Source organism: Aulonocara sp. 'chitande type north' Nkhata Bay, linkage group LG22 (assembly GCF_057382095.1).
Source record: "Aulonocara sp. 'chitande type north' Nkhata Bay isolate Kocher_YH1m ecotype deep benthic linkage group LG22, A_spYH_male_GT1.1, whole genome shotgun sequence".
Taxonomy (NCBI): Eukaryota; Metazoa; Chordata; class Actinopteri; order Cichliformes; family Cichlidae; genus Aulonocara; species Aulonocara sp. 'chitande type north' Nkhata Bay.
The window spans coordinates 36,315,622-36,335,507 of NC_141364.1; the positions used below are offsets into that span (position 1 = coordinate 36,315,622).

General features: G+C 40.7%; 1 protein-coding gene across 1 annotated transcript in view; it reads left to right on the top strand.

Moving 5' to 3' along the window:
* Nucleotides 1-465: 465 nt before the first annotated feature.
* Nucleotides 466-19,886, top strand: part of LOC147304605 (uncharacterized) — a 65,691-nt gene continuing 46,270 nt past the window's right edge. Inside the window, exons 1-2 of the mRNA XM_086281347.1 lie at nt 466-588; nt 17,864-17,981. Coding sequence (XP_086137473.1) covers nt 584-588; nt 17,864-17,981 — 123 coding nt within the window. The 5' untranslated portion in view covers nt 466-583. The remainder of the gene's footprint in view (nt 589-17,863; nt 17,982-19,886) is intronic.

The following is a 19,886-nucleotide window of genomic DNA, read 5'->3' on the forward strand; positions in this document are numbered from 1 at the left end:
GTTACCTTTACCTTCCACATCTTCTGGAGCTCCTCTCTTAGCGCTTGGTATTTCTTGAGATTCTTGTTTTTCTTCTTTATGTTTCTATCACTTGGTATGGCTACATCTATCACTACGGGCTTATGCTTGTCTGCCACTACTGTGTCCAGTTCGTTAGCCATCACCAGTTTGTTCTTGTGTATCTGGAAGTCCCACAGGATCTTAGCTTGGTCATTCTCAACCACCATTTTGACTTCCTAATTTTAGGGCCATACTCGACACAGATGTTCCTGTATACTATGCCAGCTGCTTGGTTATGGGGTTCTATATATGTATGTCCTGCCTGCTAGCATCTTGTATCCAGCTGTTGTGTGCTGGATTGTCTCAGGGGGCATCTTTGCATCATAAACAACCAGGGTCTTGCCTGGTGTGGTAATCCCCACACCAGGCAAGACCCTGGTTGTTTCTTAGCTGTCATGATTAGTTTCTCTGTGCTGTCCTACCAATAGCTTTATCCAGCCATTGGTAGGATTTCTCAGTATCAGCCACTTGTTCTTTCTCCTCTTCTTTCTCAGGTTTCTGCTGCCTGAGGTATCCACTAACCATGTGGTGAGTTGTGGCCATCTTTTTAATATACTCATACTTTGTTGTCCTCAGTCTTCTTTCTTTGGCTTAGCATACAGTCTGAGGATGCAAGTCCAAAGACATGCAGTTAGTAAGGGAATTGCTTGTAGGCGGGAATGTGAGTGCAAATGATTGTCTGTTTCCATGTGTTAGCCCTGCGACATACTGGCGATACATGTATATATGCATATGTATGTATGTGTGTGTGTGTGTGTGTGTGTGTATCCCCATACCATTGTTAATAAGAAAGAGATTAGCTATAGAGACCAACACTATAGCAGGCTCCAGTGTTCAGCATTCAGTTTGAAGGAGTTATTCTGCACAGTATCTTCGACTAGGTCGTGTATCTCTCTTGGACTGAAGGAAAAAATTTTAAAAAGATGCATCTAGGGATCTTATGTGTCACTTTTAAATGTAAGGCAAGCTGGGTTAGGATTTTTTTTACCAGTTGAAACTATCTCTTGAGATTTAGCTCAATTTGTAATGCTGCCATCCTGAATATAAATAAAGACTCAAATTTAGTAGCAGACATTAACAAGATGCACTGTTTCTGCAGGAGGCCGGGCAGCCTTTGGAGTTCAAACAATATTTGGAAAAGATGTAAGAGGGAAATTTTGGGTTTGAACAGGGTGGCAGCATTAATTTAGGCATCTCCTTCAGGTGAAACCAACTCACCATGGTGAGCTTTAGATGTTCCCATCCATCATCATCAAGTAAAGAGTGTTTTATGGCAGAACAGCAGCCAGCAAATAAGACATGATCTTGGCCACAGCTGACTCATGGTTAGGGGATGAGCACGAGGGGTAGAGGAATACAGAGAAAGAAAAGCTAGCACAGAGATTCAAGAAAGGAGTAACCTTTGCGATCATGGGTGCATTCCCATTACTGCTCTGACATTAGATTCAGGAAGATGATTTAATGGTGGCAGTTTGTTTTTGCTGACTTCACCCTTTTCCCCCACATTTAAAACAGAAAACACCAGAGGACTGGGTCTGTGTGGGAGGTGTGGCCAAGGAGCTAAAATCTATTAGTCTCTTCCCCATCTGTTAGTCCTGTGACTTTGCCACTGTGTGGGTCTGTTGAATGCTCCCCAGAGTTGTCGTGGTTTCTTTCTAGTCCATAACTGGTTTGTTCTTGATATCCAGTTAACTTCAGTGTTTGCCTTTTGCCCATTTAATCATTACATCTTGAACCCCAAGGCCATATCAAAACGTTATATCTTAACTGATTCCTTCACCTCAGATTGGTTTGATGGATTTACAGTGTGCTACAAGGTCTTTGTATTTCTAGACGATTGTCTGTAGCAAATTTCAAACACGAGGACAACATATCTAATGTGAATTCAGTCCTGTTGTCGATTGATACACAGTTTAATGGGGCCCCCTGCTGCAAAATACGAAAATGTTCAGTCAAAAACAAAACACTAGGTGAGGGTTGTATAGATCACTCCTGTTCCTCTCTTCCTATCTCTTCTGTCCCAGCAGTGAATAAGCTGTGGTCAGATAAGCTAATAAAGGGACCTGATCTGACTTAACTTTTCTATAGGTGCAACTTCAGCAGTCCATTCATTATTTCCTATCTTGTAAAACAGTAGCTGTTTTGTAACGTTGCATAGACCAAATAGTAGATCAAAAGGTAAAAGGCTTTCTAAGTTCAATAATCAACTGTTCTTTGGAAAGACAGTTGCACACTTTGTTATGGAGAAGAGTTAATGGCTGAGTGCTTTGTGTCATATTGATTCCTGTCACATGGACTTTTCCAAGGTAATTGTGTTGCCCGGTTCTGACAAATTCACTTACTTGTTTCAGCCATTTGAGCTCGGGCTCAGACACAAACACACTGTTGCAAAGATTTGAAGTTTTTGAGGTTACAAAACCACTTTCAATACATGATTTCATGGTATTCAGCAGTTGCATAGAAACAAGTATCAATAACATGGCTGATTATATGTTTTATCGTCACATTTGCTGTTCTAAGTGATTGATTTCTATCATTTTAACTTTTTTCATTATTTTATTTAATATTTGGGGGAGTTTAACCGTAGTGATGCTGAATTCAAGACAAAACACTCCTGTGCTCACTTTATTAAACAGAATTCATAGTAGCGTGTTTGTGGCCATTTTCCTAGGTATTCGGCCACACAGAGTGAATGCAGTCCTCTAAAAAAAATTAATGCGCTTAGCCTCACAGGGAGACCTGAAAGGCAGCAACAGCAGAGTTCAAGTTTTAATTTTCATTAACACACATATTCACTGTAAAAGGGTTGTGTATCTGAAACAGCCTAACTGCAGCTATAATGGTCCTGTTGGTCAAAAGTATCCCTTTCACCCGTAGTCTCATTTGACCATATGTTACGCTAAATTCAGTACCAAAAATGGATCAGGCTTAAGACTGGATTATACTTGAAATAAATATACTTCATAATATAAATATTTGCTGTGTGTTGGTGAAGGTTTGAAGAGAAAAGGGACAAGATAACTTTGGTCAGTACTTTGAAACAAATAAAAAAAAGTGCTTTGTGTACACTTTACTTAAATTACCCCATTATGATACACACAAAACATTTATGAGCACACATCATATTTAAAAGAACAAAAAACACAATGTATAAGCTATATAGTAAAACATGTTGTCCTTTTTAGAGTGAGTGTTAATGGAAAGATAATAGTTTGATATCCAAACACAAACCTTATGAAGTGGGCTTTTTATTACATTGCCAGTTATGATCAGTTAGCTGAATCAACCTGCTGTCGGCCAATCTAAGATTTTTGTCATAGCTTTTGCTTGGTCTGTTGTGAACAGTATCTTATTGTGGCTAATGTTAGTAAAGTCTGTGTAGAAAATACATGTATAACATTTTAATGTTTACTTTTAGATCATGATTATCAAATTTTGGCCACTGACCAGAACGGTTCAGGCATATAGTGTATATAAAACACATCACATATTGCTTTTAAGCTTTAAACGTCAGCGTTTTGGCTGAAATGTAGTGGGGTTTTTTGTTTTTTAACCAGAATTGACTATGTTTGGATGAGAGTTTGTCAATGAACCTAGCTAGGTTGCTTAGCAAGAATTTTCTGTAAAATATTTTGCTAATTATAACTAAGTAATAAACTTATAAAATTGAACCACAGGTTTCTTGGATGGGATGAACTCATCATTAAACTTGATGTAATGTTTTGTCGTTTATTTCCTGATCAGCATGATTCAATTTAGTTCTAATGACAAATCGGTGAATATTTCTGCAGGCGATATGATTTGATATGATACGGGAGTAATGACACTTCTCTTTAAGAGATCTAGTCAGGACTGTGAGAGTGATTTTGAAGATGTGGACGAGATCAAATGTAACCAACTTGGATTTTGTGGGCCATCAGCCCCGCCTGGTGAGAACCTGTCTCTGGGGACTGATATGAGAACTTCAGAAAAAGATTAAACACCAGATCAAAGTGGACATGAATCGCCAACTGAGAGCAAGACATGTAGCAGACAAAAGCAATCAGTCATGTCCCGTCCATCACCTCACCTCCAATAAGATTACATCAATCAATAATCTCTTATATGACTGATTGGATTTTGTCTGCTTAGTACAAGTACAAGGGAGGAGGGGGGGAACTACTCAATTTTCCCAATGATTAAAGCTGGGCCAAATTGCTTTGATAACATCAAAGACCTTGCTGTAGCTCTGTGTGTAAGGGTAATGTTGGCAGGAGATAAAGGCTGATGCTTACAGGTGACTGGGAAGCAACTGAAAACGACATTCACTATGTGGATCAAACAACAGGGCCACAAACTGACCATTGTACAGCTGAAACCACAGAATGCAGGGGAAGTGTCTATGATCGTGCACTCAGGTTTCTGGGCAAATGTTTTAATGACTGACCAATTAAATGTAGTTTAGAGTTGAAGGGCAAACAACAACTAACCATTAAGCCACATCCATCAGCGTGAATATATTTTTAAACAAGATTGTATGTCTGCAGGTGCATATCTTGCAACAAACTGATGTGTTCTCATAAATTTAGGATTAATCCAATTAAAATTGCATGGGAGGGGGCACCGGTTTGTGGAAGCCAATGTTGCCCTGCCATCTTCAGTACAGTGGTTCTGCCTAATTACATTTTGCATGTGTGGGTGGTCTCTAGCCACATGCATACATAGTGAAACTGTCTTTGAAGTAGTTCTAACACCATCTAATAGCAACAAAAATAGCAGCGCTCATGCCAAATGAGTTCAGGATATCCTCAACAACCTGCTTCAGTATTGTTGTTATTGGATAGAAGTGAGCTTCACTGACTCATTCACTCGTATTGGACTCCCTTCACAAAGTTTTACAGCTTCCTCCAAAGTGAATATGGGGACACATTTTGACAGCGGAGGTAAATAGCAGATTGACAGCCCATACTCACTGCAGATAAACAGCGACCAGAGATGTTTGTCCCACAGCAGCCACTGCAGCAATTGGGAGGGGAAAGAAAACAGAATTCAGTTGACTGCAATCGACTGATATCTCGTGGTGAGATTTTACATAGTGTACCTTTATGAATTTAGCCTTCTCCATACCAGCACCTTGAATAAATATCACAGACACTTTTTTTTAAAATAATATTTGAATATTTGATATCAGTACATGAGCTAATACATTTCTGTAAGTAGACATTCCCAGTGAACTGCTAATATTGACTAATACACAGGTACTTAACAATTCAACACAAAGTAGTTAGTAGTTAGTTCCATTCACTGCTGTGAATGACACTCATTAAAAGCATATTAAAGACCACAAATGGATTTAAGTAAAAGTATGTGAATATGCTACATGACCAAAGGACATTTCAGATGTCAAATGATGTGGCTATTATAAGTATACAACTTTTTTGTTTAGTTTTTTTGTTAATGGCTTGGTGCACATAACAGAATTAGCATGTATTTTGTTCCATGTTGACTTTGAATGGAGCCATTTAAGAATCCACAATGTCATACAACTGCGTGTATGTTCAGGGCTGTGAGGGAAGACCAAGCATTATATCCAGTTTGACTGTTTGTTTTTTTCACATGCAGTTTTTATCATGGTGACTCCTGAAATTGAAAATTAAATTATGCCTGTAGGTGTTTCCAAGATTAATGCTGAGTGGCAAAACGTTGATATTTGAAATGAAAATGTTAATTAGGGAAACCTATCTTATACAGACATGCTTGTAAAAGTGACATAACCAAAATAATGTATTGATATTAGGCAAGTAGGAAATGCAGTTGGTTTGTGAAATTGTAACTTACATTCCCCTACCACACATTTCCAAGTAATCGTCACACTTGTTGAAGGTTGCTTTTAATAGGTAACTAACATGAAAGAGACTTTGTTTCCAGGTAAGAAGCTGCAACATTAAGCACAATATTTACACTCTTGCCTTCAAACAAAGAAGGATGTTAGAGGCGTGAAGCAAGATTAATTCTAGCATTATAATTTAGTCCCGGTATGCTAATATGTTAAACATTAGTAAGTATTACCTTATTATGAGGTTAATAACACAAGTCAGTATGTGAAAATTGTAATGCACAGATTCTTTGGCTGTAGCTCAGGATGTAGAGCAGGTCATCTACAAATCAAAAGGTTGGTGATGGCTCCTATCTGTATGCCAAATATCTTTGGGCAAGATACTAACCCCAAGCTACTCTCTGATGCGTTCATTGGAGTATGAATGTGTGTGAATGATACATAGATGGCACTTGCTTAGAAAAAAAGCATAGAAAAATGTGCTTGTGTGAATGGGTAAATGAGGCAAGTCGTATAAAGCACTTTGAGTGCTCATGAGGAGTAGAAAAGTGGTATATAAGACCAGTCCATTTACCATTCAGTCCATGTTAGGTCATCATATTTCCACCAATATAATACTGATTGGTTTTTCCCTCATAGACATGTATTTGTTTCACATTATTACCCCCAGTTTCTGGCCTGTTTAGTATCTGTTTAAATAAATTTCAATCTAATATTACTGTAGCTATAACTTTCAATTCAATTCAATTTTATTTATATAGCACCAAATCCCAACAACAGTTAGGTTGTTAGGTTAAGTTAAAGACCCCACAATAATACAGAGAAAACGGAGAAAACCCCAATAATCATATGGTCCCATAGTAAATGCTTTGGTGACAGTGGGAAGGAAAAACTCCTTTTAATAGGAAGGAACCGCCAGCAGAACCAGGCTCAGGGAGGGATGGCTATGTGTCGAGACCGGTTGAGAATTGGGGGAGGAAGACAGGATAAAGACACACTGTGGAAGAAAGCCAGATTAATAATAATAACTAATACATGCAGAGTGATGTGTTAACACAAGACCTTGTATGTGATGAAAAGGATTTGAAATTCAACTCTGACTCCGTGTTAAATACGAATAATGTAGAGAAACCGGTAAAGAAGAAATCTGCGCTCTCTTTCTAGTCCCTGTCAATATTCTTGCAGCAGCATTTTAGATCACCTGAAGGCTTTTCATGTAGTTTTTAGGACATCCTGATAATAATGAATTGCAGTATTCCAGCCTAGAAGTAATGAATGAATGAAAATGAACGTTTTCAGCGTCAGTGAGACAGGATATTTCTAATTTTAGAGATGTTGCACAAATGGAAGAAAACAGTTGTTCATATTTGTTTAATACGCACATTGTCCTGGTCAAAAACAACTCCAAGATTCCTCACAGTGTTACTGGCGGCCACCTGGGAGGTAATGCTATCGAGAGAAACCATCTGATTAGATATAGTATTACTCAGATTTTTAGGGCTGAGTACAACAACTTCATTTTTTTCTGAATTTTGAAACAGATATTTAGACATCTTTATGTTTTTAAGACATTCTCGCATTATAACTAATTGGTGTGTGTCATCTGACTCCATGAATAGATAAAGTTGGGTGTCATCTGCAGCGAAAATGTATGCTATGCGCTCTAATGCTGCTGCCTGTAGGAAGCATGTATCATGTAAACAGAATTGGTCCCGGCACAGAACCCTGTGGAACTCCTTAATTGACCTTAGTGTAGTGAAAGTAGTGTAGTAGCTGTAATGTCAACAGCATGCTCTAATAGCTGTACCAGAATATTATGGTCAACAGTATTGAACACTGCACAAGCACAGAGATGAGTCCACTGTCAGAGTCTGAAGAAGATCAATTGTAACCGTCTCTAAAGCTATTCCTATGCTCTGATGAGCTCTGAAAGCTGACTGAAACTGCAATAAACCATTCCTCTGCAGATGATCAGGCAGCTGTTTTACAGCTACTCTTTCAAGATTTTTTTTAGATAAAAGGAAGCTTGGAGATTGGCCTATAATTAGCTAAGACAGCTGGGTCAAGTGATGGCTTTTTAAGTAACGGTTTAACTACTGCCAGCTTGAGGGCCTGTGGTACAAAGCTGATTAATAGAGATAGGTTGATCATATTCATGAGCAGTCTTGTAGAAATGGTGTCTAAAAGACAAGTTGATAGTTTGGAAGTAGTGATTATTGAAGTTAACTCATAAAAATCAAGACCTTGTTACTCCACTATTACCACATTATTACCGAGCTGGAATAGAAAGTGATTTTGGTCTATACTGACATGATAGCATCAAAAAATTACTGCAGATTTATCAGTGACAAAGCCATGATGCAAATTTACTATTCCTGTAAATCCTTGTGTTATTGTTGCCTTCCTATCAGCTCACTGCAATCTAGCCCTTCTCCTTTGATCACTGGCATCTGTTTGAACTCCATAAGGCTGCCTTTTTCTGTGCTCTTGGTTGTTTATTGAAATTCCAAATGGCCAAGGGGAAGAAGCAGTTTGTGAGTCTGGAGGTGTGAGACCTGATTGAGGCGCTGACCAGAAAGCAGCAGGTCAAATGGGTGGTGAGCAGGGTGCATGGGGGTCACCTGTGATGGCTCTGGCTTTGCTGAGGATCTGGTGATGGCCTGCAGTGGTAGCAGAGGGCAGGTAATGATGTTGTGGGCAGTGCTAGTTACCCTCTGCACAGCACTGAGGAGCTGAAGGACAGCAGCAGGAGCTTCTGGTCCTGGTTAATCTTTCTCAGGACATGCAGGAAGTGCAGGTTATTTTCTGAGCACCAGTGGGACAAGTTCTCTACCTCCGTCCTGTACACTGTCTCACCTCCATTAGAGATGAGCCCAACTACGGTGGTATCATCAGCATACCACCGCATACCAACCCAGGTGGGCCTCCTACGCAAGGCCACCTGGGTTGGCTGGAAGACTGTTTACTTAGCCTAGCAGGGCGAAGGACACTGTCTAAGCTGAACTCTGGACACACACATACACTGATACACACTCATCCCCCCTCCCTTTCCAAACGCCTTCGATGCTTGTCCCCTCCTGGGGAAGATGGCGGTCGACTGGACCAGCGCAGACATGCTGCAGGACTGGATGCGCTGTCTACACCGGCTCTCTCTTACCCTTTACCCGCCCCTGTTGCCTGTCTTGTGTTTCAATGGTGTATTGATAGTCATGTGCTTTTTGTGCTGAGGTGTTTTTTCTGTTATCAAACTGTTCTCCCAGTAGGAGCTCAGTCTGAGTGGAGTTTTTTTTTCTCCTCTTCTCACCTCATGTTATGTATTTTCGTTGTTTTTTTCCTATCAGCCTACCTCTCTGACATGTCTTCCCAATGTGTTGTTCGTGTAAGTCTGGTCAGAAGGTTCCTTTGTAAGTGCGCATGCGCCATTAGCGTGCTGCCTGCTGTAACCCTAATTTCCTTCGGGATTAATAAAGTATTCTGATTCTGATTCTGATTGACAATCACGCTGGCTGGGTTGGTGTGCAGTCATAGGTTTACAGAACATACAGTAGGGGGCTGAGAATGCAGTACTGCTGGGATCCGGTGCGAAGTGACAGTGGAGGCAGCCAACTTGGACGAATTGAGGCCGGTTGGTGAGGAAATCTTTGATCCAGGAGCAGGTGGCAAGGGGAATATGAATATGGTCCAGTTTGGCGTTGAGAATGTCTGGGTTTATGGTGCTGAATGCTGAGCTGCAGTCCACAAAAAACATCCTCACATAGCTCTTCTTGTTCTCCAGGTGTCTCAGTGCTCTATGAAGGGTGACGGCATCCTCCGCAGACCAATTTGCTCTGTAAGCAAACTGTTGGAGGTCGTGGGAGGGGGGGTAGACAGTCTCTGATGTGCTGAGACACTATCTGCTCGATAGCTGCAGCTACTGCTGTAGGTTCCTATGTTTTTGACTGTTAGATCTGTTAGTTTGTGTTAAACTGACATTTTTATAGTTAATTACATTACACTACATGAAAAGTGTCATTTGGATGTGCTTCCTCTGCATAGGATTCCTCATATTGAAATAATTAATGTCGGTCCCAATGTTGTTCTCTTAGAGATGTAGACTGTGCTTGTGTTGCTCAACGTTTAGTGTAAACTTCTGAAATTACCCGAATATAGAGCTTTCTTTTGCTGAAAAGTGTAATGAAGCTTATTTTGCTATCCATAGAGAAATGGAAATTAAAAACTGCTGCACTGTCACACATACAGAAAGGGGGAAAAAAAGTATATCAGTAAGCGGTGCTTTAATTCAGAGATCTTCCACATAATGCACAACAAATATTACAAAAAGTGCACTCAAGTAGAGTAATTAGCGAAGCATCTGTGCAGTCGTTGCAGGCTTGCTAAAGAGCCCTCCTGTGAATTTGAAAGGCCTTCAAGGGTCTCCAGCAGCGAAACGGAAGAATTTTCCCGTTCCTTTTTTTCCTTAGTTGGAGATTCATGTGAAATCAATTGGCAGTTTGTGTGCAACAATAGGAATGTGCTCATTAGTGGAGCCCACACACTTTGGTCATTTGTCTTCTGTTCACTAGGGGGCTGGAGGGTACTTTAAATTCTCATTGTTTCCCTAGCAGATAGGCCAGCTCAGCTCATCGCACAGACTGTGTGTGTGTGTGTGTGTGTGTGTGTGTGTGTGTGTGTGTCTGATTGTGTGAGACTGTGAGAGACTTTGGTGCTTTGGCATATTTGTGTTAATGTGCAGCAGTTGTTATCTTATGTCTCTACAAATCAAAAGATTCCAATTATCTGTGACAATGAAATTTCTGCTATGGTTTTAGTCAATCTAAATGGGTTAATGTTTAAATACCACAGTGTGTATTGCACCTGTTTCGTGGGTTTTCTAGTCTTGTGCAAGAGGGCAACATTCCATAAATTTAAATGCTTATTAAAGTTTGGTAAGTCTCTCCGTAATCCAACACAGATGCTATTACAACTCAATCATCCAGGAAGGGAAATCCCAAAAGGTTGATTCTGTTCATCTGGGGGTAGAGTTTTCAATGTCCCACTGAAAACGCTACGTGCAGATGAATATCGTCCAAAACCCAAGACTCCTTCTGATGCCTCTTACATGTCAGACTTGGTACTGGTACACAGTAACACCAGAACTCTCTATGAGGTAGGCATATCATTGTCAAAGTCTATAAGAGATGCCTATTAATGTAAATACAGAGGGTTTACAAGGTGCATACCACTGGTTACACTCAAAAACAGGAAATCTAGATTCGATTTTGCCAGAAAACCTGAAAGAGCCTGCACAGTTGTGGAAAAAACTGATCTCTAAGACATTATCGTTTAGTAAATCTGATTGCTCTAGGGTTGCACCTAAAACTGTCAACATTTTCCTAAGATTTTTAGGATCAAGTAGAATAATCTCAGTTTTGTCTGAATTTCGAAAATATTGACAGGTGTCCCAGCCCTGTAGGTAAATCAGGTAGCAAAATGAAATGTCAGCTCCACCACCAGCAACAGGCTGAGATATCTATCATCTTGTATTTCTCTAATAAGTCATTAACCTTTTTTTCCCCCCCTTGTGGACACATGAGTGTGGTCCTCACCAACATCCCAGGCACCAACACCCCCAACAACCATATATAAAAAAAGGTATTTAAACATTAGGCACTTTAGTTTTACTAAAACCACAGCAGAAATTTAATTGTCGCAGATAATTGGCATCTTTTGATTTGTAAGGTGATGAATAATAAGAGTTTCAGTCAGGTTTCAGAACTTATCTCTGTACAGAAACGGTGTTAGTGAAAGTTACTAATGACCTTTGTATAGCCTGTGACAGTGGACTCATCACTGTGCTTGTCCTGCTAGATACTATTTTGTTAGATACTGCTAGATGTCACGGCTTGCGGGGACAGACCGTGTGTGAGTGAGTGAGGAGATAAAACTGAGTTTAAACGAATAATGAACCTTTATTATGGCTGATGTCATTGAGTCCAAACAAGGCACAAAACACAGTGGCGAAACAGAACTAGAACTAAACTGGGAAACTAATACTGAGATACAACTATGAAAACTCAGAAGACTATGCCGAAGAAAACTAAGACTATAAATACAAAGACTAAGACTGTGACAGCTATGGCTATGAATACATGGGGGGGTGGTAACACAGACAACGCGACAGCGAACAAGTGGAAACACAGAAAAAATACACAAGGGATGATCATGGAAAGTGGAAACAGCTGAAACAAATGCACATAATGACGCGACGGGGGAAGTGTACACTAAGCACAGAACATGAAACAAAACCCTTCAAAATAAACCGGAAACATGACAGGATGCCTACATGGCACGAGCTTGACAAACCTGAACAACGCAGATATGAAACATGACAGCTTAAGACATGAACCAACAAGTTATGGAGCTGTTGTTGAGGGACCAGGAGAGGTTCTCTGCAAGGTGGACACCAAGGAATTTCGTGGTCTTGACAACTTCCACAGAGGATCCATTGATGTTCAGTGGACAGTGATCTCTCCGTGCTCTCCTGAAGTCGACAATCATGTCTTTTGTTTTGTCCACGTTCAAAGACAGGTTGTTGACTCTACACCAGTCTGTTAGCTGTTGCAACTCCTCTCTGTATGCTGACTCATCACCACAGTCCTCAGCTCTTGCTGATGAGACAAGCACGGTCGTTTCATCGGCAAACTTGATGATGTGGTTCAAACTGTGCATTTCTGCACAGTCGTGAGTCCAGGATCCAGTTGCAGAGGAAAACTGAATGGGGGAAGAGTTGCTGAGGGATGATTGTGTTGAATGCTGAACTGAAATCTATGATCTGATGAAATTTTATACACAGTCCGACATGCAGTGAAATGCTTATTGTTGTGCAATTCCCAACCAGATACAAGAATAAACTGAAATTAAAAATCAAGTATAACATTAAAGTTAAAAATCAAAATTAAAAAGGTATGCAAATCAGCAGTGTGCAGATTGACAGTGAATAGTCAAAAACAGTTATTGAGTATATTATTGAATTAAATTGTTTTATTAAGTGCATGTACAGTGATGTGATATGAGAGAAACCTGGGGCCTGTTCTTCGTACCTCGCTAAGTAAGTTAGCTGGATTAGATTGTTGACGATTTCGCGTGATCCTGGATCGTTCGGTTCCCCGAAGCTCATCCGGGACTTGCTGTCATAGCAACAGAGCCGTAAGCGTAAACCTGCTCGGGAGCAGGTTTACTTTATGTAAACAGGATTAGATCGCGGCCACGCAGGTATGTCCGCTTCATTTATACGAAAGCAACAGCGATATTTTACCACTGTTTCACCATAAATAAATATTATCAATGTAACTAAAGATAATGCAGCACCTGATCCTTTTATTGATGTCACACAGATACATACAGGTCATTTCCTAAAAAAGGGAAATGTACTATTAACATTCTATTACATGTATGTGATTATTACAGATGTAATTCATATTTCAGAGTAGTAATTGTAAATTACTTCGTGTAATCAAGATGAGAGACCACGGCTATAAAAGCGAAGGTGGATTTGGGAAGCCTGTCGCAGCCATGTCCTGTCCGTATACGCGAGCAGCCCATTGCGGAAGGTGCAAGATTGATAAGGAGAGTCCTCAGAATTCAGCGTATATTGCGGGATAGACAGGATCCTTTAGCTCAGCGCGACAGTGTGCTCATTGAGAGATATCGATATTCCCGTGAGGGTATTATTCACTTAACCAACTTGTTGACGAGGGGGTGCAGGACCACCACCTGTCTTTTTTTGCTCTGCCCTTTTCTTGGTTGCTGTTATGAACAAACTAACAGAGTATTACAGGCCAGTATTACCTTGCCAAGAGACGAAAAGCAATCTAAGAGATAAATATTACCATTCTGTAGAATACTCCTGTATTCCACTTTTACTTGTTCCCATGTTCTTGTGGGTCCTGTTGTGGCTCTAATGTGAAAGGGGATATAATATAACATATTATAATATAATATAATGCCATATGATATTGGACAATATAGTGTCATATGATAGATCTACCCTACCGCCTACTGGTGTTGGCCAGAGGGGCCGATGGCGCGATATGGCAGCCTGGCTACAACCGTAGCTGCCTCCACCAGTGTGTGAATGTGGGAGTGAATGAATAGTGGTATCGTACAGCGCTTTGGGTGCCTTGGAAAGCGCTATATAAATCCAATCTATTATTATTATTATTATTATTATTAAATTACCTACGAGTTTGATTTGTCAGCAACTTTCTGCCAGCCCTCTCTCCTTGCTTTTGCAGCCTTTGCAGTGTTCTCTTGCGTTTTAATTAAACTCTGAAACTCCTGAAATCCCGCACTCATGAGTTCTTGCTCTGCTGCCGGAAAATACCGTGCACGCCCCTTCGACATTTTCGCCGACCAATCAGCGGGTTGCCGATCAATGTTTCTACTATCGATGCGTAGCCCCTTTTACGACACCCAGTGATGTCACATTACTGCGTCCAGCTGTACTAATCGTCAACAGCAGGTGTGTTCGGGGAACCGGATTAGCGAGCTCACGGTTAGCGCGATGGTTTGGTCTTGGATGTGTCATGTGATCTTGGATGTAGTGAGCGACGTACGAAGAACAGGCCCCAGATCAGGCGTACATTATTTTGCGATGGTGTATAGACATATTTAGAGTCCAGTCCTACACCTGGTTCAGGGCCCATATAGCCTGGAGGAAGAAGCTCCTCCTCATTCTCTGTGTGTTGCCCTTAAGTGAGTGGAAGCGCTTCCCTGACCTCAACAGTGCGAAGACTACCTTGTTGTTATGGGAGAAGTCTTTCATGCACCACTTGGTGTAAATAGACTGCAGGTCAGGAAGCACTGAGCAAATGATGCATTCGGCAGAGTGCACCAATCCTTGGAGAGATCATCTATCCTGCTTGGTGCTGTTCCCATACCAGGTGCAGATATTTCCCGTCAGGATGCTCTGGATGGTGCATGAGTAGAGTTCTTGAGCACCTTCAGAGGTAGGTGGAAGTCTCTGAGTCATCTGAGGAAGAAGAGATGCTGCCGGGCTTTCTTCACCAGAGTGTTAATGTGACAGGATCACGAAAGGTCCTGTGTGATGTGAACACCCAGGTATCTGAAATTGTCTGCTCTCTCCACTGGCGCACCACATATAGTGCCTCGTAATTTCTCGCCTGCTTTGTGCTCCTTGGATTTGCTGATGTTTAAGAGAAGGTTATTCTCCAGGCTTTATTATCCAGGTGGATGAGAGCCCAGATGTAGGGTGGTGGCAATGGTATCATCTGTTGATTGGTGAACTGGAGTGGGTCCAGTTTGGGTGGCAGCAGGGTCTTAATGTGCCTCTAGAAGCACTTCATCATGATGGGTGTCTTGATTGTAGGGCTGTAGGGCGATATGGCCAAAAATCCATACTGCGGTATAATTTGAAGCATGTGCAGCAATGACATATATCGCGATATATTCTTTTCTTCTGTATACATATGTCAAAATGACTGAACAGTATAGCATGCCATTTTAAGAACACTTATTGTGCAAAACCTTTCTTAAATTTTTTTTAATCTTAATCTTTTACATATTAAAAATTACAAAACTTATCAAATATTTTTTTAAGATGTAACAGATCTTTTTCCAAACAATTTAACACAAAACTCTTAAATAACAAATAAAAATGAAGATAAATGCACAAAGATTTTTGAATAAAAAAATATCGGTAAAACACAAAATTCTAAACTGTTTAAAATAAAGTGTAAAATGTGCCTTTAGAAAAGGCTTGGAAAAAATCAGTCTGCTGGTGTGTAGGGCCACCTTTTTTCTTTCCACTTGAATGACTGGGCATTTGTGGAAGGCGCAGTTTTTGGTTTTCCTCATATTCCAAAACGTGTTTCATTTTGAGGTTATAAAACCAATTACTTGTATTCCCTCTCTTCGCTATTACTGTCACCTGGCATAATTTGCAGATGATATTTTTCTGCTCAACTTCTGACAGCTTAAACCCAAACCAGGTCCATATCACCGACGTCGCACTGGTCTTCTTTATGAGCACTCCCTCCTCCTCCCCACCTGTAAGCTCCATGCTAGCTTGCAGCCGCTGCGATGCTTTCGACCAAAACAGGAACAGCTTGATGACCTCATAAACATGCACTATCGCGGTAGAGCGGTATGGTCAAAATCTCTATCTTTGGCCAGATTCATATCGTTTCTACTGTATACTGTTTATACCGCCCAAACCTAGTTGATTACCACATTGTACACAGCTGCCCTGCCAGCCTGCACAGCATTGCCCCTCGAGCCCGCTGCATCACCCCTCCCCTGCAGTGGAGCCAGAGACCACACCTCTGTCTCAAACATCTACAGGGTTTAGCTAGTAAGCTACCAATAATGGTGACTTAATGGTGATTAGCTATGTGAGGAAAGAGTCTACACAGCATTGCCCAGCCCCTCCGCTCCCCAGCTGTAGCCTATCCAAGCTGTCAAAGGGCAAAGGGATGGGTTTCATCCTGGACAGGTTGCCAGTCTGTCTGTGTTAGCCCTGTTACAATCTTTCAAGTTTACATTCATTGTCTCTGAACTGTAGGAAGAAGCTAGGATACAGGAGAGAACTCGCGTAAGCACAGGCAGAACACACAAATTCTACACAGAAAGGTCCAAGATGGCCACCAGATGTGAGTGCATAACCCCCTTGCTATGAGGCAACAGTGGTAACCATTGTACCGTTGTGCTGCCCAGTTAACTACTGGTTAAGGAAACTAAATTAATTAATGAGGTTTTGTAGTTTAAGTTGCTGTATCTCTATAATTTGAACAGAACCATGTTACCACTTTACAATCTGTATGCTAAATTAATTTCACTGTGATTCTAACCCAAGATTTCTATGCATGTGAACATTTAATTTTCTAAAAAAGAAAGAAATATCAGAATCAGATCAGAAACTTTATTGTCATTGTCATGAGAACAACGAAATTAAGAATGGTCCCCGATCATTGCATCATCCCTAGCAATATCAAAATATAAATAAAACAATAAAATTCAATAAATAAAATAGATAGAATACTTAAAATACTAATAAGATATAACAGTAAAACATTCACATACATTCCCACACACATGCTTCAGACCGTGCATAGATTAACACAAGAGTGGCGTGATGGACATTTTTTTGTAGTATTCAGATGTGTTATTGCAGTTGGATAACAGCTGTGTTTGAGTCTATTAGTCCTTGCTCTGATTGCCCTGTACCGTCTGCCTGAGGGCAACAGTTCGAACAGGGAGTGGCCAGGATGTGAGGTGTCTTTTATGATGTTTTGGGCCTTTTTAAAACAGTGGGCGTTGTGTAGAACTTCCAGTGTGGGGAGAGGGCAGCCAGTGATCTTTTGGGCGGTGTTAATGATCCCTTGGAGTGCTTTCCTCTGAGCCCCTGTGCAGCTAGTGTACCAGATGCATATGCAGTAAGTTAGAACACTCTCAATGGTGGCTCTGTAGAAGGACACCAGCAGTCTCTGTGTGATGTTATTCCTCCTGAGAATTCTCAGGAAGTACAGTCTCTGTTGGGCCTTTTTCAGCAGCTCGGAGGTGTTCACACTCCAGGAAAGGTTCTTATGTTCATAAATCAACTATTAATTTGATTGTTTATTTCAGTTTTGGTTTGAAAAGCTGCAATTGAATATATGTCTTCTCTGTGAAACATACTCTAAAAGTTATTTGACCCCTTTTGCTTCACCAGAGGGCTTATATTCCAGCTCCTTAGGATTTTATAGGCACTACTGGCACTACCAAGGCCTGTATTTATCTGAACACTGATATGAACCACTGGGCAGACAATGATTGTGTAAGGTCAAGGGAATGGAGTGATTAGAGGATATTTGGAATACATTAACAAAGTTCACTCACTGACACCTGCCTTGTCATCATCCATCACTGTTGAACTGGCCTCATCATTAAAGGACTACTCAGGCTTTAAGTGTCTGGGACATAACGTGTGCCCCCCCTTTGTCTGCATCTCAGGTGTGATGAGTGTCGACTCTGCTATCACTTTGGGTGTCTGGACCCTCCACTGAAGAAATCACCCAAGCAGACAGGATATGGCTGGATCTGCCAGGAGTGTGACACATCCTCATCTAAAGTGAGTGTGCATACAGTCTATGTGTATAACTCAGAAAGAAACTTGAGGACTGTTGTTAATTACAGTTCAGAGGTACTATAACTTCATTTTAACTACTACTTCTTTTTGACTGTAACATAAAAACTCATAAAATAAAACATTTATCTACAAGTAAGTGGCAGTTCTTCCACTAAAGTGTGACTTCCATTATAATATTCTTAAATGATTTCCTTTAAATCACTGCCCCAGTTAAAAAATTCACATCAAACTAAATAATTCCAAAAAACAAAACCAAAAATGTGCTTTTACTTTGACATTTTAAATACAAAGTAAAAGTGTTTGTAAGCTGGTGAATACTAGTTTATCAATGTTATTTTTAAATTGTTGTTTAGACCTTCTGTGTTTATGTTTTTAAGAACCAATACATAAATTACTCAATGATTCACATTTCATATTCTAGCACATTCAGCCAGTGTAGCAGGGTGTTATGGCTGTAGCTCAGGCGGTAAAGCAGCTCACCTGCTAATCGGAAGGTTTGGTTTTTGTTCACCGTATGATCCAGTCTGCATGCCAAATTTCCTGGGGCAAGAAATTGTTGCTCTCCGATGCATCCATCAGAGTATGAATGTGTGTATATATACACACATTCACAGAAATAAGTGCTCGTGTGAATTGGTGAATGAGGCAAGTTGTGTAAAGCACTTTGAATGCTCAGAATAGAAAAGTGCTATATAAGAACCAGTCCATTTATCGTTATTATTTAGCAGGGCAATCACAACCTAGGTGGTGAAGTGGGTTGTCCAAAGTCACAGTACCCACCGAAATCCAGATTTTTCCTGAATGACTAGGATGGCAAAGAAATTTGCTGAAGTGTTATGATTAAAAATGCTGACAGGTTGCAATTAAATGGATATAGAAAGCAGTGAATATAGTTTGAATCCGTGCTGTTGTTGATGCTTTTTGTAGTAACATTATTAAATATTGTTATTATATTCATTCTGCTGTTGCTCTTGACGAAGGCGGTCACACTTTTCTCCTCTCCTCCTCCTCCTCTCCCTTAGCTTCTTATGTCCTTGTCTAGTCTTGTGTTTTTTGTATTACTTTTCCCTGGAACATTCTCTCACAGTCTGTTCTCTAAAACCTAAAAGAGGAATTATGGATTTGATCAACTGGTCCCTAAATGCAATTGACACCCTTTCTCAACGAGAAGTTTGGGCTTGGGTGAGCCTGAGTGCTGAAGATATCTACTTATTCGGAACCATGGTAACAGGGTTCTGGCTGATCGGAGCTGGCTTGGCCCTGACTTATCGAAGAATTAAGAAAGCGGAACCGGCTGTTCAAACCCCCACAAGGCTGCCCACTGGGATTGAAACGATGGGAAGAGGCGTGAGTTTCTCAAAATGGGCTCATTGAGTGCAGCACGGATAAGATCTTGGAGAGGCTACGGCTGCTGTGAATACTCAGAATAAGATCTCTGACTGCAGACTGGATTACATCTCGGAAGGGCTAGCTCAGAATAACATCTCTGGGTGCAAATTGGATGACATCTCGGGGAGGCTCACTGTCGTGAGTTCTCAGAATCGGCTCCTCGAGCACAAGAAATGACAACATCAAAGAACGCAAGTATGGCGAAGCTCGCGGCTCTCCAACGGGAGCTTGAGAGACCAGTGTTGGACTGTAGAACTGCTTTGAAATTCATATGAGCTGTTCGCACTAAAGTAAAAAGCACCATCACTTCATGCGGAGACCCCTTTGGCACCAGCTGCAGTCTCAAGGCTGGAGCTGAACAACAACACCCTGATAACGACTGTGTTTAGTCTGTTCCTTCCCATTCAATTCAATTCAATTCAATTCAATTCAATTTTATTTATATAGCGCCAAATCACAACAAAAGTCGCCTCAAGGCGCTTCATAGATACAGAGAAA